Genomic DNA, 21,613 nt, shown 5'->3' on the forward strand with positions numbered 1-21,613 from the left:
TGAAAAAAAAAAAGGTTGTTGGCCCATGGGGAAAAAAAAAAAAAGGGGGGGGGGGGGGGGGGGCATTTTTCAGATGTGGCCCAATTTTGTTAGGTTAATTTCTAGGGTCAATTACAACTCCATCTAAAAAATGAAATTATATTTTTATTAAAAAAAAATTAAAAATTACACTTATACCCCCTCTAAAAGTTTTAAAATTTTCAGAGAGGGTGGTGTGTTTTGAAACTTTTTTGAGGAGAAATGTGATTTTGTATGTTTAGAGAGTGCTAAGTATATTTAAGTTAATTAACCCTAATTTCTATCTAGTAACATGAAAATAGAAAATTAGAAATATAACCCAAAGCGCGCTTGGTGGTGTAAGGCCCAAAGCGTTTAAATGTGTAGAGTCGATCTATTTAGCGAACAATCCCGGGTTCGAAACTAATCGGGTGCAATATTTCCTCGGGTTAAGACAACCATGAACCGTGTGTGGAGATTAGCCTCAAATCCAGTGGTGTTGGGGATACCTCGTAGGCTTCGTGTGGGATTATTATTAGCAGCCACGAGCCCAATGGGTGGTTCACCTCGTACGGAAATGAACAATATATGTTTAAATGAAGTGGACTAGAAAATCTAAGCAATTGAGTTGACATGTTGGAAAGCCTATTGAGAGACCAAGATGTGATTGTTAGTTTTTCTATTATGATTGTCTACTTGTTTGCATGAATGTTTGATCACCATGCATAACTGAAGCAAGACCTTTTCTGACTCTATCTAAGCAAAGTTGTGATGAATTCACTTATATTAACATTTGATTTACTCTGCAATTGCATCAGGTCTGGATGATGCTTGCAGTGGATCTCTGAACGAGCGATTGATAAAATCCTCGACACATTCTTTGCTTGGTAGATTGTAGTTTCTCTTCTTTGGACTCAAACATGAAGAACCTTCCACCAAGTAATCATCAACAAGTGATTTTCTTGCAGTTCTTGAAATCTCCATCACTTTCTCGGAGTGGATGTTGTTCGTTTCTTTCATGTTGTCGAGACAACAAGCACTTAAGACATTGATTTTGTCCAATGATTCATGGTCTAGTCTCACTGGATCTGCAGAGAACAATGTAAATTAGTGGCTAGGACAATGTTGGATAGTACTTGAAAGAAAATTACTTACATTCTACCGACAACACAAGTTTTTTCCTAACTTCATCTGTTTCTTCAAAAACCGATGGGGCAATAGATGAAAATCGAGCGTGGATCTTTTCATTCTCTTCCGTACCATTCCTGAACATGACATTAAAGAATATGACTCAAACAAATGACCTCCACAACGTAGTAACGACTGTTTTTGAGCTTACTCAATAAAAGAAATGACTGCGTCGACATTTTCCTGGAGCAGGTCTAAAAGGGATTCTTCAGCAACTCGCCGTTGTTCTGCAACCTCTGACGACTTTGTTATGCTACATATATTGAGTAAAAGATTCAATGAGGCAAAAAGGTGTATCTGCATGAACTCAAGAAGAAAAAGAGGCTGCAATTTCGTTGTGTATACCAAAGTTGAAGGCCTTTTGCAAGATTGCCCTTTCCAGCTTCTATTGCAGCAGAGTTTTCCCCATAGTTACCTTCTGTTGTCTCAACGTAATTAGTCCACTTTTCTTCAGCATCAGCAGTGATATTTTGCACGTCGGATATTTCCTGATTTAGCTTTTCGGTTCTTTCACGGGCGCTCTCTAGTATGTCATCTACTGCTGTTTGAATCTGTAGAATAGTATATTCAAAAACACATGTTATAAAAATGTATATTGCATTGAAAGAAGTACTTGCCAGTTTTTTCTTTCTAGAACTTGAACTTGTTAGTAGCTCTGCTATTTGTTCTGCTAAAAGCCTTTGTTCACCAACAGCAAACTCCTGAAGAAGGTAACCGAAGATTTACTAAGGTTTATAGGAAATTACGGTAGAAACATAAAGCTCTGTGCTCTTAATGAACTACCTCAAACGTCTTCGTCAAGGCACGCAGCTTCTGGCTAGTGATGGTTTGAGAATCTTCTTCCATGAGTGTCAATTTGGAAATGTAAATCCTTAAAGTCTTGAAGAAACTAAGAAGACTTTCAGAAATGGACTTGGATGTCTGGTAAGTCCTCATGTGATTCTGCGAACATAAATAAATCAATATACATAAAATCATCATGTCTGCATGTGTATGGTGCATGTAAGATTTTGTCCCGTGAATCAAGAAGACGAAGAAATGTTCGTGAAAGGCTCCTGGTTGCAGGTTTCTTACCTCATGCTGTTGCTGTATAAATGATTCGATTCTTGATCCAAGATTGTTTAGGTTGATTTTCAGACCATTACTTATTGTATCAGCATCTGATGAACTTTTCATGATAAGCTGCAGAAGAAACACTGGTGAACTAAAGAAACGAAAGGGATACTGAAGTAGCACAAGGCCAAGTGATGACAGAATCAACACTCACATCCATAATGCAAGAAGAATGAGCCGATAATTCAGACCTCAATCTACTGAAGGCGAGTTCAGAATTTTGATATAGTTCTTCGGCTGAGTCATCCAAACGTTTAAAACTGGACGTATACAGATCTTTGAGATCTTGGATCTGTTTGAGCAGCTCCTCCATCGCCTACCGATATAAGGTGATATGAGATTCAATCTCCATTTCAGACAATCAGAAAATAGACATTATTCAGAAGTTTCTAAGTTACCGCAGCTTTTGAAGTTAATAAAGATCGTGCATTTTCTTGAATCGCTTCCCAATTCTGTTCTTGGCGTGTCGCTGAAGCTGATACAACTTTATCCAACTCTTCGAGCTGGTGAGCTAACTGAGAGTGAAATTTCTGAATGTGGTATCTGTTTCTTTCTTCCAAGTCGTTCTTGCGTTCTGTTGGGACAAGAACCACTACTAATCATTAATTTGTGAAAACCTCCTAAAAGGATTCCAAGATTTTATTTGTAGGAACACATACCAATTCTGGCAAACAGGGTTGATACATCAGATGCTGCACTCTCAAGGTCCGATCGAAGTTCAAGTGCTCTCTCAGTGAGTGCTTTTCCTGTAAATTAACAAGAACATGTCAAGCTCCGAAACATATCTTGAGGGCAAAATATCCTGTAAATTAACAAAGTTGTTACTATTTTGCTCAAGCCACATGCAGCATAATGCTGAAAATACATTTGCATCAAGATCATTCGCCTGAGATATAATGCAGTGGTTCTCTTACCAGAGCAAAGGATATTGAATATCATCGCCTCCTTATCTTTGTCTTTCGCTTGTCGATATTGACCTTCTAGATTAAACAATGATTCTCGAGTCTTCATTAGTTCTCTCTGGATTCAAACATAAGGTAAAGCATTTCATTCATTTCAGGCTACCAGAAAAATGAAGTAAACATCAGCAGGTGATCCGAGAGGGAAGCGAAACAGTTGAATTGTGACATAAATACCATACCTGTGTGCTTTCAAGCTTATCTTTTAAATCTACTGTTAACTGTTGCTGATACATGTAAAGTTCTTGTAGCTCCATCAGTTGCTGCTCCAAAAAAGTGTTCGATAAGAAAGAGATCGTTACATGAAAAAATAGGCGACCAAGAAAATTTTTCTCTTGAACTTTGAATCAACTGCGCTGACAGTATTTTCAATGGTTAGCTAAAAAAGATAAATAACCTTGAAAATAAGACATATCGACGCTCGCTTCAAAGAAATTAGTAAGGGACGAAAACAGAATGTAGCTATAAATACATTGATGTTTGGGCTAGTCACCTTCCTGGTTGCCTCCTGGCTATGTTCCTTGTCCTGGGGTACATAAACACCATTCTTTTCCCTTGCTGCATGTAATTCTGATGGAGGAAAATGAAAAAGTAAAATGAAATGTGTATTTTCTGTGTATTGTTGGTGCAGCTTTCTTCGAAATATGAGAAACAATTATCAGAAAAGAACTCAAAGCAGTTTGCTCAGACCTTGTTTGAGACGGTCTATCTGAGAGTACAAATCTTTTATCAGTGTAGATTTCACAACTTTTCGGTTCACCTGAAAAGTAACACAAAAGCTATAAAATCATTGTTTGAATAAAAAGTAGACGGCAAACGATCATATAATCACAAACCTCTGGTCTGTTCTTGATACTTTTAGCACGAAACGCATAATCAAGAGTGCTGAGAGTCTCTTCCTGAGAGAGAACGGATGGTGAAACTGTTGCGATTATGCATGTCTTCGTCTTACCTCCAAGTGAATCCCTCAACAACCTTGTCAATTTGCTCTCTCTGAGATTCAACAGATTATCCAAAACCAATGTTCTCAGAAAGAAAATCAGTCTGAGCACGGTGCAGCATTCAAAAGGCTAATAAAACAAAACATGCCTGTACGGGACATGAACAGAGTTCTCTGTCAATGCATTGATAACACGGCCGAGTGTGAGCAAGCTTTTATTGATCTCACCAGCTTCCCTTGCTCTTTCCTAAATGAAACAAGTTTTCAAGTCAATTTCTTGCAGAAAAAAACAGTTATCTTCTAAGAATTAACAAGATATTTTAGAATGTTTTACATCTCTTGCACCGGATCGTAGGATGTTCTCTGATCCAGCAAGGTCGACAAGATTCAACTTGCCACACTTGATCAGCTCTGATCCATCTGAATTATACTGCTTACTTTGAATTGTGATGGAAAATATAGAGTGAGAACGGTTGCTTTGTTTGTTGAGAAGGGTCTCTGCCGTATGCTTCTTGGCTGACCCTCTATCCAAAATTGCATATATTTCATCCGCAGTTGACACTATCTCTTCCTCCAATCCTCTAACAAAGATGGCGCCTTTTCCATCTTCCATGAGAAGTAACGATCTTTTGGGTTCATCATATAAGGAATTTAATCCCTTGTCCACAGCCAAAAGATCAGTTATTTCTTCATTGTAAAGCTCCAAAAACGTCACTTTGATGCTGTAATCAGCTCTTTCACTTTCCAAAACATCAAAAATTTGCTGGACAGCTCTTGGAATAACACCGGCATTCTCATGCAGTTTCCCGTTCTGCAATAAGAATGAAAACAGAGACAAAATAACACAATACTGAACAATTTGAGGGCAACAGTTCAACACATATGAAATGGCAAGAAACCTTCTCTTTTCGTCCTTCACCTTCCATCGTGTAAGTCTTGCCCGTTCCCGTCTGGCCATAAGCAAATATTGTCCAACTGTATCCTTCAAGAACTTCATTAACAACAGGCGCCACAACATTATCGTACAACTCTTGTTGCTGTGATGCTGGACCAAACACCTGGATCAGCAGAAAAGAAGCACGAAAATTCTCAGACAACTTTTCTGAGTCCAGAATAGTTCTATTATTATGGCATCATTAACAACGCAAACCTTGTCAAACACTAAGGTTCTATCTGTTTGCTTGTAAGCCATGTATTGAGTTGCAGTTACTTCTCGTTTGAGCTCGTCGCACGAAACCACTAGGTGTGTTCTCGCCTTGATTTCATCTTCATTCAGAGGCCTAATGTGAAATTGTGAATACAAACATCTACGTTAGATATAGTTTCACATTTACCATATATGTCAAGAAACTTAATCAAACACGATGAGAAAATGGAAAAATCTTCACCTGCAACGCAGCACAACTTGCACGTTCACGGCCTTATGATCGTTGCTCAATTGTAAATCTCTAGTGGGGCTTTCAATGGACCAGAGTGTTCGAGGCATCGAGGAAGGGGTCAAACTCCTCCTCTTTTGCTGATTTTTCTTTGAACTATCCATAACTGTGTTTTTTCCGTTTCAGCTACTCCTTCCTGTTCAAGAAACAAGAACTTGGGAACATCACAGAAAGAATGAAGAAAGAAAGAAGCATGAAGTGAATATGCAAATTAAACCTGAGTCTTTGTAAAATCCGACAACCAAAGGTAACTTAGTCAACATGAATTTGGACATCAAGATTTAAAAAACCTGAAGGTACGAAGTCAGGTCAAGTCATAAACTCTCTGGACAATGCTTTGATTTGGTAAAACAGTTCGAGATAGCAGAGGAAGCAAAAGAAAATCAAGAAAGTGGTTGGCAGGCGAAGAATTCTAAGTGCAGGAGAAAGAGACAGTTTGTTGAGTTTGTTGAAAATGGTGGACTTGTGACACTAAAAATTCTTAAATTGAGGCCTGCATATTTATTTACTTACATGATCTCTTGTTTTTTTTGGCACCTAGAATTTTTCTTGTATTGAACTTGTTCTTTTTAAATCAAGAAGCTAGATCATAAAGACATGGATCCGTATGGTGTTCAATTTGATATCACTATTCAAACGTTGTTTTTATGGATTAAATTGCTGTGAGGCGTTTATGGCGTCGCTAAAAATATTCTAACACGTCTTTGAGTCATTTACTTAACACGACGAATAAAATTTTAAGCAACAAAAGGTGTAACGACGTTCTCACCAACGATGTTGTAGTTGTTGCATGCAGAGCCCCTACTCATGGAGGCGATACTATGAATCTCCCCAAGACTTGAAGAGTGTTAAAAGCAAGTTTCAGATGGCGAAATTGTCAGTGCATTTCTCAGCTACAAATGTTGTCTTAAACCGAGGATCTTGCTTTGAGGGAGATGTCTCTTAATCTTCCGACGTTATCACTCAGGCAATAAATTTATGTCGACAACAGTAAGTTACAATTCTCTTTCTAATTGTGCCTTGCATACAGTGTAAAAATACTCACTTTTGGACATTGTATTTTCCTTTTGGCCCAGATGGTTTGCGATTTACGACGTTGTCATAAATTGAATATTTTCTTGGTGTTAAACTAAGTACAAAATGTAGTTGTCATTACATTATTTAGCCACTGGAGAGGCAAAAACGTATCAATGAATATGCCGTGAACAGTGAATTCTCAACAAAGTTATTGAAAAACAGATTCGCACAGCAAATGAATAAAGTGTCCCGTCTTATGCCAATTTTGCTTGTATAGAACATTCAAGAAAACCACCTAACATGAAAATCGACAAAGTATCCTTATATTTTACCCTCTTTGGAATAATACAAGCACAGCAAAGGAATATAATGTTTGTTCCTGTGCAATCTTACGTGGTACCAAACATGCAAGAAAACCAACTAAAATATGACAATTGACAAACAATAGGGTAGAAATGAAGACAATTTTTTAAACAATAAGCTTGAATCGTATTGACTATACAACAGTGCAATCTCTACAGTTTATCTGCTCACAGATCTACTACTTGGCCAGTATGTAGACCCACATAAACTATGCAAGTTTCACAGGACTACCACCCCCAACCATTATTGTATTTCCAGATAATTAGAGTAGCTATCTAGAACAAACTGTAAGGCATTACAAGCTTAAAAAAAATGCGTAATAATAAGAAAGTCACTGCTTTGCTTAACAAGATCAGATGAAATTGGAAGTTAATGGAGACAAAATTAGTTGCTTGAAACAAACCTTAACAATTATACGAACACTACTTTGTCCCTCACAAGAAAACTATATATCTCAACCATTGCCAATAGATGATAACGGCAAATCTGACTGGGGATGGGGACATAAAGTTTCCCCATGAAAGAAAACTAAAGCTAATGGAGAACTTGCAGTGTGATTTGATTATTGAGACAAAAGCCTCTGTTCTTGGTAATATATGCATGCATGGCCAAAGCTTGGGACGGGAAGCGAACAAGTGCCATTCTAATGGGGCCTTGATCCGTCGGCCTGCATCGTTAACCAAAGAACTGAAGTTCAGTAAAGACTGTCAAGTATTCGGGAAGAGGAGAAGACATAGACAAGTTCAGCTAATAATTGCTCAGTGCTTTTCTTATGGGACAAGAATGACATTTTAGGTATTAACCTGACAAACATCTGAATGGATGACGAATCATAGTGGCAACCAGAAAGGAAGCGCTCAACATCATCAATTAATGCATTGCGAGGGATTCCCTGCAGCAAAATCTGAAATAACCAGAGACAAATCAACCATATGCACTACTTCCAATTTTTCCTATAGTAATAACTTATCAAGTTAAGTGTATAACTGGGAATTTGTTAATCATCTAAACAAGCATAAAATGCAAAGCAGGTGAAGCAGTCTGCCATTTGTTAAGCTTGAAATCTAATGCAGAAAACAAAAAATAAGATACATAAAGTCCAAAACTTATCCTCACCACTTTGCCATCATAAGGAGTAGTAATATCCCACTGAGCTTTATCAGCCTGCGCGCAAGTTCGTAATGCAAAAGAAGGGTAATTGAAGGAATGTTAAATAAATAGATCAAGCATAAAAGCCTGTAAGAAATTACCCTTATCATATTAAACAAGCGACCTTTCCTATTAATTGACTTGACTGCGGCATCATAAGCTGAGCGAGATGGAAACTCAACCATCCTACATAAGACCACAAATGGGATATAAGTACTATTTGAAGCACCCAGCACATTTTTATTATCCTTTCTGAGGGGTTGGGAGGGAGAGTCCGAGCAAAATTATTGAACAAATTGTGAACACAATTAAACAACAGTATAAACTATCATTCCAATAGTAGATAAGAATCAGACATTCATATAGAAGAAGCAGTGCTTTCACAGGAGAACCTTACATAGACTTCGGAAGGTAGGTTCGAGTATATTCAACTTTGAGATTATGTGGATTCAAGTTACACCCCTCGAGGACATTTATTATATCACTCTTTGTAGTAAACTTCGTGATATTATTAACTCTCCCATAAACTGAACCTGAAAATTAAGAGAGAGATTCCATTTAGAAATTTAGAGCGATAGAATTCCATTAGTTCCAAATAACACAAGAGATCATGGCAAGATAATTGAATATGTCTTAGGTAAGACAAATCAATCTCAGGATCCATTCTGGCCAACTATTATTTTTCAAAATCACTAATTCCGAGTATAAGCCCTCCACACTACATGCATCAAACGGATATGTTTGCCTGTTTAGTCGGAGAACAACTTTTCATTCCAAAATATAGTTTCCCTTCTTGATTAAACATCATATATTAAAGCCTTCCCAACATCATTTAACCACATATTACCTTTTTCCTTAATCTCTCTTCCCTTCAAAACCATCCTCTAACCAAGCAGCAGAAAACATTACTAAAACACTCATACAGCACCAACAAGCAAAAATTTGAATTGAATAATCAAATAAACCGAAGCAAAAACAAATACAGAGAACAAAATGAAGTTCAAATCAACATTATATTAACGATAAACCCATGTCACCCCAAAACCCTAAACCCTGTATCCTAAAAAGATGAACTGCCACAGGTACCGAAAGCTATAATGGAACTAAGATGATTAATATCAAAAGAGAAACCGGTGAAAACCAGAGTCTGGAATTCGAAAAAATTGATCGTCGGCGGAGCCGAGGCTCGAGTCGGATGCCTCAGTAGAGAACAGCTTCGGCGAGAGAAAAAAGGTGGAAGGCAGCCGTCGATTTGGCTGCGCCGTTTCCATAAGGCGGCTCCATTTCATCGCGGCTCGGCTCAGTTGACTCATTTTTGCTGGTTTCTGCAATCTTCCGAGTGATGGGAACACTGAAACTGGGGTTTTGCTAGAACTAGGAATGAAGGGGTTCACAGCTGATGCGATGTCGTTTTGAGGAGAGGGGAAGTTCAGTTAGATTTATCACTACATTGGGCCTATTATGTATTGTGGGCCAACTTTCTATCAGTTGGGCTTTTGCTGCAAGCAGCCCACGTACAGATATAATACATGGGCATGAACCGTTGCATTACCCAGCCTACTGATAAACCCTAATCTCCAAATTCATAGTGGCAACTGACACAAAATTCTCATCACTAATAAATTTCTTAAAATTATATTGTGAAAAGTAAAATTATTATTGCTTGTATATTTTTATGATATATATTATTATTAATTGACGTAGCTTACAACTCAATTAGTGTCCCGTTGCACGATATATTGCCTGCTCTGATTTTGTAGGAGTTCACAATTTCTTTCTGAAAAAGCATCTCGCTAGACAATTGGAAACCTCATAACCTATCTATAAGCTGCTCAATCTCCTCAACTGCAATTAATATAGAACATTTATGTACATCATTAGCCCTCAAATGAGGTTTTGTCAAGAAAAGACAACTCTATACAGAATGGAGGTTTAGGGACTTACAAGCCGCTCAATTTTTTTATATGCACTAAATGTGGGATGCTTGCCTATATCACTAGTATTATCTTTTGTTGTAATATTATGTATTGGTATTAGCTTTTTAAATACAATAACTTTAATGGTATAATAATTATTTCTATAACTTGTCATTTGTCCATTTAAGTTAAAAATGCTGATTCCTCAATCAAGTTGTCTTTATTTATTGCATTGCTCCACCCCTACTTCCTTTCATAATATTAATTAAGCTGAACGTACAAAGTTTTTGGCAGGTTCTCAACAGCTAATTCTTTATTTCACAAGGAAATGAAAACTCGTTTTCAGAATATTGTGTAAATTTATGCTGAAAAATTAAAAATTTGTTGGTCATTATCAAAGATCTATCCTTTCATACGCCTGTCCCCACCTGCATTGGATTCCGACATTATTTTATGCTCAAAATCAGACAATTATTACAAAAATGTCTTTATGAATTATGCTTTATTTAATTCAACTCTTATTTATTATTCCGTCCGCCGTCAAAATCTTGTAATCTAGCAATGTGTTTGAATATTCAAGTGTTTTCACCTCAAATATTTTATAAAAAAATCATATCATCAAGCACTTATAATTACATGATCGAAAATTACATTAAATTCCAATTTCCAAATAATGTAAATCTTTATGGGCAGTTTCAGTTGAGAGAATCATTGGGGGTGGGGGGGCTCGTACTGGGCAGTTGAGATTCTTTAGAAGTTTGAGAAAAACTATGTAGGGCTGAATTGAACCTGTCCAGATGTGATAAGGCCAGTACTCATTTTGATAAGCGTATTGCCAAAATCCCTCTCTAATTTACTCTTTTCTATGGCTCACCTGACTTAAGCTTTTTTCTTTTTTTTTTTTTTCCAAACAAGCCCTACCATCATGTCCATTGCCATGCCAACTCATGTATAAAAAAGATATACATAAAAATACTAAAGAAGGGATAGAATTAAAAATTTATACAATATTCTTTGCTAACATTAGTATTTTTCGTTCAAATCATAACTAAAATGGGTCATGTGTAAATAGATAATTTTCGAAAAAAATATAATTGCAATTTCAAATTTTTTTTTGAGAAAAGTGGACTTCATTCACTCTTTTGCATTTGAACTCCAATTTGGTCCCTACACAGCTTTCAAATCCCCATTAATTTCTTCCTATTATCATCAATTGTGTTTTAACAATCTGTTGTATAAATTCCTAATTAATGGATATCATATGATCACGTCAGAACGGACATAAATCCTAAAAAAGATCGACGACATCTCTTCTTGTTTGATTTGGTCAAATTTATATATCAACTGTTAACATGCGATAATCACATACTGTTAGGAATTGAAAATAACAAGACAGAAAAGGAATGTAACAAACATCATGCATGTGAGTGTGAGTGTGAGTGTGACCTCGTCACATGCTCGTCTTGTCTTTAATCACCACCGCACCAATTATCGCTTCTATATTCAAATCAAACAAACATAGAATTTATTTAATCACCACCGCAGCAATTATTTTAAAATAATTACATTTACATCTTTAATCTATAATTTATTTACAAAAATTATCCCTATTTTTTTAGAAAAAAAATTATACACGCACCCACTAAAAACTTCAAAATTATTTACACAAACACATCTACTTTTAAAAATATTACACATACACCTTCCAAAATTATCAACATAATCACACAAACAATCTGTGTTTTTGCTTGTATGGGTGATTTTTGTAATTATACAAAAGATATGAATAATTAAATAAACTATAAATCATGAGGTGTAAATGTAATCATCCTACTACTTTTCATATTATTATGCGCGTGCATAATATTACACCCACTATAAAAAAATGCCGGATTTGGGGCGGGCGGGTTTAGGAATAGTTTTCTCGTCATTTGACACAATTCGAATTGAAAAAATTATTTTAGACCAGATTTTGGAACGGTTTGTGAAATGTCGCTGCAGACGATGTTACTAATGCTTAGGAATGGTTGGCGACTAACCTTTCCAATTTGGAACAGACATTGCAACACAATGATAGTGATTGTTTCTAATGTTGTGAACTTTCAATCAGAATTATTGTCTTTTTCAGTTTCGTAATCCTTGTCAAAGCTATTTTTGTCAGATTCGTCATCATATTCACCATTCGGAGGTCGGGATGTACCTGCTCCTTATTGATTTGCAACAGAAAGATCAAGGATTGAAACTGTTTTAGGATCATAGATTAGAACAATTCTTTTATCAGTTGAATTATAGTCGTTGTACTCTATCTGGAATGGTCTGAGTAATACAATATTAATAATACACAAAAATTGTTCCAAGTTGGAACATATTGTGCAACGGTCTTGGTAACACAACAGTTTTCAATTAAAAATCCAACTTATGAACAGTTTTCATAATATTAGACCATACAGACACTAAAATCATTCCAAATTGCGCTTCATTTTGAAATTCATTTATTAACTATCTTTTTTTTTTTTATATTAATTGTCTCACATATAGGAACGGTCAACTCAAGATCATCCCTAATTTTATTAATGTGTTCCATACGACTTCCAATTTATTATCATTACAAATTTGGAACAATTTTAGGAATAGACATTGTAACTGTTATTTTGAAATACCATTTGGAATTATTTTTTCGTACAAAAAAAATTAGACATAAAAAATGTGGATCATGACATCATCAATAACTTTTTATTCCTCTTGAGTTCTAATGCCCGTTCTAATATGGCATGGGCGTTAAACGATTGCGGATCTGCGTCAAATCCCATTTTTTTTTTCTTGGGTGACCTTGTAAATTCTTTAATGATGGCCCAAAACTTCTATATATTCAAAGAAATATATATTTATATACATTTCATAAATAAAAACATACTAAATTATTCCAACTACTACTTTTATATGATTTGATAAGAGTCCATGATATATCAAAATTGTTCAATAATTACGAAATTAACTTCACAGCAGAGGTCTATAATCAAGAAATCTCATTATTATCTAGATATTTATTTACTTTATAAAAACTTATTATAATTTATCCTATAAATAAGTAGAGGGTATGAATTTAGGTAATTGGAGTGGGGTAATGATGAAATCCTCAAGATTCCGATGACTAAGCTGGGACCCACAATCGCACTTTAGGCCAGGAAGTACCCATTCGTATTCGGTCGTACGTACCCTCCCTCCGCACTGCGCTGCACATAAATCCAATCGATTTATCAATCCAATCCAGAAAGCATCAGCTTCCGAATAATAACTCCACGGGTTCTTATCAAAAGTTCATCTCCACCAGGGGAAGGTCTCTTCTGCCTCCACACGAATATAACCATTTTAGTTTCAATTTTTTGTTAATGTCCGTGTTTTATTTTTTCTAAATTCTGATCAAATGGTGTTAGATGTAAACACTAAAATTTGAGAGAGATGTAACTATAATTTTAAAATTTTTAGGGGATAGAATAATTTTATATTTTTAAAAAGAATTTTTAGTATAATTAATTCTATATATTAAATAAAATAGGAATTACAATGTTATTTTATAATAATAATAATAAAAAAAATATTTATTATTTGAATAGTAGATATCACTATAATAGTAAAAAGATTAGTGAGTAGTGACTCGAAATTATTGGTATAATTATTTAAATAATGAAAGTGGTTTTACAATTTGATGTTAATTGAGGGGTTCAGATGCAATTTGTTAAATTTTATTATTATAAATGACGCATGTACCTTATATCGTACCTCGAGTTTCAGACTTTCAGTTGATTTAGTTAAAGCTAAAACCTTCCTGCATTAACAACCTTTTGTCGAGGCATACCTGCTGCAGCCATGGACTGGGCGTGGCTGGGGGAGTTCTTGAAGGGTATGATCAAGCCCACGGCGGCGCTGGCGGTGGTGGCGATGGCAATCTTCCTCTCGTACCTTCAGAAGCTGGGCCTGGAGGCTGAGATGGCTTATTCCATTTTCAGGGCTTTTCTTCAACTCTCCATCATTGGGTTTGTTCTGCAGTTCATATTCAACCAAAAGAACGCTGTTTGGATTGTTATGGCTTATCTTTTCATGGTATGTGTGTGTATTTGTGTTTGTTTTCGTATAATTTGGTCAATTGCCCCTTTCAATTCCTATTCTGCCATCGGTCTGTCGACTTAGATTTACCAGAAACGGCTGTTTTTCACTCATTCGGACAGCAGTTAACAACTTTTGATGCTAGTAAACATAAGTTTTATTTTATATTTGGTTTCGACACCGATCACCTCAGGCGGCAGGCAATATATCAGAAGCCAGAGGGAGAGATTTCTAGTTTTTGCATGTTTTCTTGCAGTTGTTGTTGCTGAATTTTCGGACAGGTCTCATCTGTTATTCTTATCAATCATAGTCTAAGTTTTGTTTCTGAAAGAATAGCAAATGTTTTGATCAAATGGAGATGACGTGCTTAACTCAGTACAGGTATATTTCATACAACATGTTAAACAATTGCTGTCGTCGTTTAACGTTTCTTGCACTCCTTAGGAAGAGAGATGGATTTGTCTGAATTTTTCAATTCTGACTTGTGGTAGAGGAAAATTTTCTTACTTGGTGTGTAGGCTGACAGAGCACAGTTGAAATTTTCTGTTTCTTGCATCAATGGTTTAATAAACTAAGAATTCAGCTTCAGCTATACACTAGACAAGGACCAACTCTGTTTCTTAAACATTAAAAAAGGAAGAGTGGGCTTTATTTGATCTCTTTGTTTGTGGTCGAATAGGTCTCTATTGCTGGTTATACAGCTGGACAACGAGCCAAACACATACCAAGAGGGAAGTATGTGGCGGGAGTGTCGATTCTGGCAGGAACGTCGATTACTATGGTTATGTTGGTGGTTCTGAGTGTTTTCCCCTTCACTCCGAGGTACATCATCCCCGTTGCAGGGATGATGGTCGGCAATGCAATGACGGTCACCGGTGTTACGATGAAAAAGCTCCGGGACGACATCAAGATTCAGATGAGCCTGGTATATACATCAATTCCTTGCAAAACGATCATTCTAGGAGAAACGGCTTCTTGTTTGTCCTAAATCTTTCCCCCTGTCATGAGATCTTCATCATTTCTATTTTAACTAGTTCTTGATGGAGCCCTTTACTAATCTGCTGTTCTGATACCATTTTGTAGGTAGAGACAGCACTTGCTCTCGGGGCAACACCTCGTCAGGCAACGCTGCAACAGGTGAAACGGGCACTCGTGATTGCACTCTCTCCCGTTCTGGACAATGCCAAGACCGTTGGACTAATTTCACTTCCGGGTGCAATGACGGGCCTTATAATGGGCGGAGCATCGCCCCTGGAGGCCATCCAGCTCCAGATCGTGGTGATGAACATGCTCATCGGGGCATCCACAGTTAGCAGCATCATGTCCACATATCTATGCTGGCCTTCGTTCTTCACCAAGGCTTACCAGTTGGAAACAAAGGTGTTCTCTTCCGACTCAAGTTAGGAGTAGAGAACTTTCTGTAACATGGAAAAGGGACGTATTGACAGAAAGCTAAAGTTTATCCACAACAGTGAAGTATTCGTTTCACTGGTTTCTCTGCTATGTGAATGCCTTTTTCTTGCTACACTTGTACCCTGCTTGATTGCAGAAATAAGCATAAGGGAAAACAGAACAACTCAGCCAACAAGTTCTCTAAACTCCAGTCTACCGATTGGATATTCTGTTGTATCTTTTATTTCATTCAACATATATATGCCACATCACGTGTATATAATATTTTCTAAACTAAAATACATGACGTCATCCTTATATATGTGGCATATGAATATTCAATGGAGCAGAAGATGCAATAGAGTTTGTAACAGAAAATCTAATCCGTCCACTCCACCTATTTAATTAATTATTGCTTTTTGTTTAAGGAAGACAAAAGTTGGTTCACAACTCTCTGAACACTTGAATTCCAAATTTATGCTAGCCGGCTTGACCGTTCCTTTACTGTTATTTTTCTATCTATGGTTGCGGATTTGCTCTGTGGTCGACAGATTGAATTTTCTATTTCGAGTTTAATTCTATCTTCTATTCAATTTTAACATATACACGCTATGAGTATAAAATATTTTCTAAATAGAACGGACAATTTTAACATTTACAACTCCTGATATATATTTTATTTACACAAATAATCCACTTTTTTTTTTGCGTAATTATAGAAATCACCCATGACAGTCAAAAATAGGATAATTTGTGTAATGTTGGGTGTATATGTAATTTTTAAAAAAATATTGATGATTTATATTAACGTTTCTGATAGGTGTATGTGTAACTTTTCAAAAGTCAATGGTGGGTTATGTAAATAGACCATAGGTTAGGATATAATATAATTATTTTAAATAAAATACATAATGTCATCTTTATATAAGTGGAATGTATATATTAAATGGAACAAAAAATGCAACATAATTTAGAATAGAAAATTCAATGCGATCATCTATTCTCCAAAAATAAAGGTAGATGAAAGAATTAAAATTCAGTTCTCAAACTCAACTTATATAACAAAAAAATTGACGATAATAATAATAATATAATCTAAATCATTGTTTTAAAAAAAAATCTAAATCGAGTAAAAGAGTAAATCTGGAATTAAAAATAAATAAATAAATAATGATAATAACAATAATGAAAATTTCAGAAGCGAATAGAGATTTACACCGTTGTATTTCTTCATTTTTTCTTTGTTTATTTTGGGAAATACCCAACTAACTGGAAAATTCTCACTAACCGTCTCCAACTGAATCCTTGTGCGGTACAACCTTGACTGCGAAGCGCACAACCTTAAACAAAAGCGACAGTTGTTCACGCGCGAACCTCAGCTCTCTTCTTCCGATTCGATCCCATTGAACTGATTACGTTTTCTAATCTTACTCATTGATCGGAATATGGGGGCGGCGAAGATGAAAGGTACGAGGATACGCCGACGTTCGGCGCCGAGGGTTCCGTATCTATGTTTGTTCTCATGCACGATTCTTCTCAGCTACTCTCCAGGTAAAGATTTTGCCCATTCTGTTAATATGCGAGGGAGTTTCACGCGAAATTTTCATCTGATTGTGTTTGTCTTTGGAGATGATTAATGATATCTTGTTGAATTACAATGCATTTGGATTTGTAGAGGTGTAATTATGGCGTTTCTGTCTTTGCTTGTAAAATGTAAGTTTTGTTTAATCTTTTTGTCGTGCACTTGGTGGAAACGCATTGCTGATAAAGGAATCAATTTTTGAGTTATGAAATTTTATTTGTGAATTAGAGAGATTTTCTTTATTCTCTTTTTTTTTTTTGTCTGAGGAAACATATACAGACTTATCATTCATTACATCCAAACAATTACAATGCTCAGAACATGAAGATATCAAATACTAATGTAAGAAATTATCAAATAAGTAGACTAATATATACATTATTCGGGTTCAAACGCAAGAACTCTTGGTTTTGGGGCCTTGTTGAGTAAAGATATATGGAGATGTTTTCTTCCTTAGGTTGAAATGTGAATGGAAAAGGTATAAATGCTATTTTTAATTCTTCTGAAGTTATGCTTGTGACTTGTTGGTACGTTTCTTATCTGCTTATTTTTTCCCCTGCCAACAGTGCTAATATCAGCTGCAGTCGTTACACTTGATTCTATTTTGATATACAAAACCCATGATTGGCTTCCAGCCAAGAAGACAGTTTCCTTTCAATGTAAAGGGGAGCATTCAATAGTTTTACCAGATGTGAAAGAAAAGCATGTCCTGTATACCTTCAAAGGTGAAGAATCTTGGCAGGTAATGGCCTATGATTGTCCATATTCAAATTGCTAATTGTTTAGCCTTTGGTATGGTGTTTCTAAGTGTAAAAGTCATAGGCATGCTTTTCACATTTGATGCCTCAGTTGATTTTTACAATATTGTATTTCCTCCGGAAAATTGGAGTCCATGGAGTCCACAGAGTGATTGTATCTGAAATATTTTTGCTCTGTTATCACTTACTGTAATTTGTTGTAGAACTAGAAAGCTTGAAGTATCTCTTACTTAGTACATACATTTGGAGGGTTCTCATGACCATCAGCTTGGACAGCGTTCTTGTTTTCCCCAATTAGCTAATGCTTTTATTTTCTCCCGCTAAATGTAATCGCTTGTTTCTTTCCTGCAGTTTCGTAATGCTTGATCATCTGTCCTTTGAAAGGAATCATCTTACTGCTTCAAAAGTTGTTTGCTCCTTCCATCCTCTATCAACAGCTGTTCATTCTATAGTTGCCAAATATCTATTGTTCCGGAAGTAGCATTAAGTTAAACTAAAGGATTTCTTCCTCAAGAGTTTTGGTGACTCAGAATATTACACAAGTATCTAACTAGTGTTCTTGTCTCCTATTTGGTTGCCATGATAAGCTGTTGGTGACTTGTTCCGCCAATTAGTATTTGGTGGTTGTTTGATAATTGGCTATTCCAGAAACTCAATGATATTTAGCTTTTCTATCTGTTGCATCTGGAGTAAAACCTTAAATGGTGATGATAAAATTCTTTCATTTATTCCAGCCTCTAACAGAACTTAAAGATATAAAGTGCAAGCGTTGTGGATTCTATGAGAAGGATGCCATCACTACAATGACTCCATTTGATGAATGGGAATTTTGTGCATCTGATTTCACGAGGTCTGATGGCAAATATGTTCATCTCAAGGAAAAGGAGATTAATGCTACATTTCTATGTCCAGAATGTGTCTCTCTTGCAAATGGTGAGTCTTTATTTCATCTTTCTCCTCGTCTCTCATTTTGATAACCTGAATTAGGGCTTTATATGTTGTTCCTGCATTTGCTAACGATTTATTAGGCTTGTGGCATAAGGGCATCTCAATTTATATAAGATGTGGTTTTAAATATTCATATAGAACAACACCTTTCTTTCCAGGTGGCAATAATATCTAAAATCTAAAAGATTGTCAAAATCTCTATTTTGGAAAAATTTCTAATCCAAACTAGGAAATAACGAACTGGCCATTTTCCCCCCTTGACCCATCAGACGGGCAAATATGTTCTTTTGCCCTTTCCAACTACCTTCTCATCTAACAAATATACTAATTCCTAGTACTTTGACCATTTCATGAGGGGTATCAACATACTTATTCCTATGTTTCTTACGCCAAACATGGTTCGTGTTGTTCTACTGAATGCAGATTACGTACATCTTAAGTAAACTTATGACTATTTTACTTGTACTCATTTGACAGATGCAGAGTATTTCTCTAATGAGAAAAACTACTTCAAAGGGATGCACTGGATTGTGGTCACCATTGTCGCTGTTTTAGTCTCAGGCGTGGTAATTGCTGGCTTCATAACTGCTTATAAGTACTGGCAGAAAAGAAAGAGGCAGCAAGAACAGGCACGTTTCCTCAGACTGTTCGAAGAAGGTGACGACATTGAGGATGAATTGGGTATCGGCCCTCTTAGTTCAGTTTGAGATAATTGTACTCAATTCTTTTCACAACTTCATTTTTTCTTTTTGTATATTAAAATTGTCCACAGCAAGGGGGCAAGTTTCCTACAAAACTAGAAGCATAGGTGTGAAGCATACGAACTTCACATGTTTTGACACAGATGAAGCATACGAACTTCAAACAACTCTGCAAATGCTGAAATTTTGGAGGAATGTTGCCATTGAAACTATTCTTGCATTTTGTTTCTTTACAAGAACCATCCGTATGTCAAAGGATAAATCTAGAGACAGACCTGCAAGATTCATCATCTTGAACTGCTACTCCATACAGCATGGTTGAACTTCTCCAGCTCTTCTGACTGTGTTCCATAAACAGCTTTAATTGTGTCCACACAGCAACTGAAGTGAATGCATTACAATAACTAAATACAAATCCCAAACTGTCCGTTTCCACAATTCACGAGACCAAAAGCTTAAACTAAAAGGGTTGAGGTTAGCATACCTGCAAGCCTCCTTGTTGAACTTTTTCTTGTCTATCCCGTATAATGTATCGAAAACCTCTGGCTCAACTCGGCAAAAATACGGACGCTCTACAGCCAAAAGCAAGAAACAAAAGTTGAAATATGAAAAGAGCACAATTAGGGGAAATAACATTTTTTGTTCCGTAATTTAGATTATATCCACATTTAGTTCAATTAATGACGTAATTTTCACTTTTTGATCCTATAACTTCTGAAAATAGGACTTTTGGTCTCAGAACACGTTTCTGTTGGATATTCTAATACATATTCGACTTGCGTGGGACGTGGCCGTTAGGACTTTTACACATTTGGTCCATTACATTCTCCCTAAATCAAATGAACCAGTAGTCCCATATGCTTAAATGAACCAAAAACGAAAAGATGCTGAATTATGGGACAAAAAATATTATTTTCCAGCGCAATTACAACGTAAGCTCAAGGAATTGACAAAGAAAATGCATTCACCAGCATAAATGGAACACTTTCTTGAGCTCTTATCATAGTGGATGCACCACCCGTCTTCACCAACCAAGCTTTTATACAACTGAAAACAAACATCCACGTATTCAACACTACAATACTCTCTTCACCTATACATACACAACTCAAGTGTATATATATATATATATACATACAGAGGACGAATCCTTAACTGATACACACAGAACATACATAATCATGCTTATCAAGCAAGAAGGTTATGGAAGCTAGACCTGGATGTCAGAAGGGTCGTCGAAGATTTCATCAGGGGAAGGAAAAGTGGGGCCCTTGTCGAGCTTGCAGCAAGCTCCACAGTTCTGTACGCACTGCCACACAGGATCTTTCTTCTTGCCCCCGAACCCCTGCGTGGCGATTGTGGTCGGCTTCTGGCGTTGGGTTCTCTTCGGAGTCTGCGAGGGTGGCCTCTTGCTCGCCGCCGCTCGCACGGCAGCAAAACACGGTGGGGACTGAGCTGCCACCACCACCGCCGCCTGTAACATTTATGGAAAACCGGACTAATCAGTGACGGGAATTTCAATGGTCAGAAACTGAGAAGACAGGATTTAGGCTCAAAGTGGATAAAATCTTGATTTGGACCCAGGGCCCAATTAAATCAAAACTGTGCAGCACTATAAAGGCCCAACAGAGTGAAGATCTTGGGTGTGTGGCTCAGTTGGATTAAACTGAATTTAAGTAAGTTGAATGAGTGACGTCACAGTAGGCGCCTGGTGATGCCGCTTATATGATTTTATACCCACATAAAAATACCCATCATTAGATTATATGTGATATTATCATCACGTGAAATGCAACTATTCACACAAATTTTGTGTCTGTAAACAATAATATGACCGATTAAAATTTATTAATTTAAATATATACGATTTACAATCCCTGTATTTAAAATAACTCTCTCACTCTTCTCTGCAAATATTAATTCAAGGTCTTGAAGCTTTTATTTCAAAACTTAATTATCAATCAATTTATTTAACTTTTAATTGATATTTATTTTAAAATATTATGATATAGATACAACAAATGAGTTCCATTAATACTTTGAAAATATT

General features: G+C 36.3%; 5 protein-coding genes across 5 annotated transcripts; 2 read left to right on the forward strand and 3 right to left on the reverse strand.

Annotated features, from left to right (window-relative positions):
* Positions 354-6,015, reverse strand: LOC105161488 (kinesin-like protein KIN-5D). Its single transcript, XM_020693769.1, has 21 exons — positions 5,851-6,015; positions 5,586-5,769; positions 5,348-5,477; positions 5,097-5,255; positions 4,532-5,008; positions 4,343-4,444; positions 4,094-4,246; positions 3,948-4,017; positions 3,751-3,827; positions 3,440-3,520; positions 3,213-3,318; positions 2,958-3,044; positions 2,697-2,872; positions 2,453-2,614; positions 2,260-2,367; positions 1,969-2,127; positions 1,803-1,886; positions 1,531-1,736; positions 1,337-1,438; positions 1,153-1,262; positions 354-1,085 (listed from the first exon to the last, which is right to left on the reverse strand). The coding sequence occupies exons 2-21, from the start codon at positions 5,735-5,737 to the stop codon at positions 796-798; spliced, it is 2,991 nt and encodes a 996-aa protein (XP_020549428.1). The 5' UTR covers positions 5,738-5,769; positions 5,851-6,015; the 3' UTR covers positions 354-795.
* On the reverse strand, positions 7,242-9,566 carry LOC105161424. Its single transcript, XM_011079105.2, has 6 exons — positions 9,304-9,566; positions 8,560-8,695; positions 8,264-8,348; positions 8,130-8,177; positions 7,817-7,917; positions 7,242-7,680 (listed from the first exon to the last, which is right to left on the reverse strand). The coding sequence occupies exons 1-6, from the start codon at positions 9,473-9,475 to the stop codon at positions 7,548-7,550; spliced, it is 675 nt and encodes a 224-aa protein (XP_011077407.1). The 5' UTR covers positions 9,476-9,566; the 3' UTR covers positions 7,242-7,547.
* Positions 13,867-15,894, forward strand: LOC105161425 (protein ALUMINUM SENSITIVE 3). The gene is made up of 3 exons (XM_011079106.2): positions 13,867-14,179; positions 14,862-15,107; positions 15,266-15,894. The coding sequence occupies exons 1-3, from the start codon at positions 13,946-13,948 to the stop codon at positions 15,584-15,586; spliced, it is 801 nt and encodes a 266-aa protein (XP_011077408.1). The 5' UTR covers positions 13,867-13,945; the 3' UTR covers positions 15,587-15,894.
* LOC105161426 lies at positions 16,846-19,730 on the forward strand. Its single transcript, XM_011079107.2, has 4 exons — positions 16,846-17,125; positions 17,723-17,898; positions 18,649-18,847; positions 19,340-19,730. The coding sequence occupies exons 1-4, from the start codon at positions 17,020-17,022 to the stop codon at positions 19,567-19,569; spliced, it is 711 nt and encodes a 236-aa protein (XP_011077409.1). The 5' UTR covers positions 16,846-17,019; the 3' UTR covers positions 19,570-19,730.
* On the reverse strand, positions 19,715-21,144 carry LOC105161428. The gene is made up of 4 exons (XM_011079108.2): positions 20,780-21,144; positions 20,532-20,610; positions 20,048-20,135; positions 19,715-19,944 (listed from the first exon to the last, which is right to left on the reverse strand). The coding sequence occupies exons 1-4, from the start codon at positions 21,044-21,046 to the stop codon at positions 19,851-19,853; spliced, it is 528 nt and encodes a 175-aa protein (XP_011077410.1). The 5' UTR covers positions 21,047-21,144; the 3' UTR covers positions 19,715-19,850.

Source organism: Sesamum indicum, linkage group LG5 (genome assembly GCF_000512975.1).
Source record: "Sesamum indicum cultivar Zhongzhi No. 13 linkage group LG5, S_indicum_v1.0, whole genome shotgun sequence".
Lineage (NCBI taxonomy): Eukaryota > Viridiplantae > Streptophyta > Magnoliopsida > Lamiales > Pedaliaceae > Sesamum > Sesamum indicum.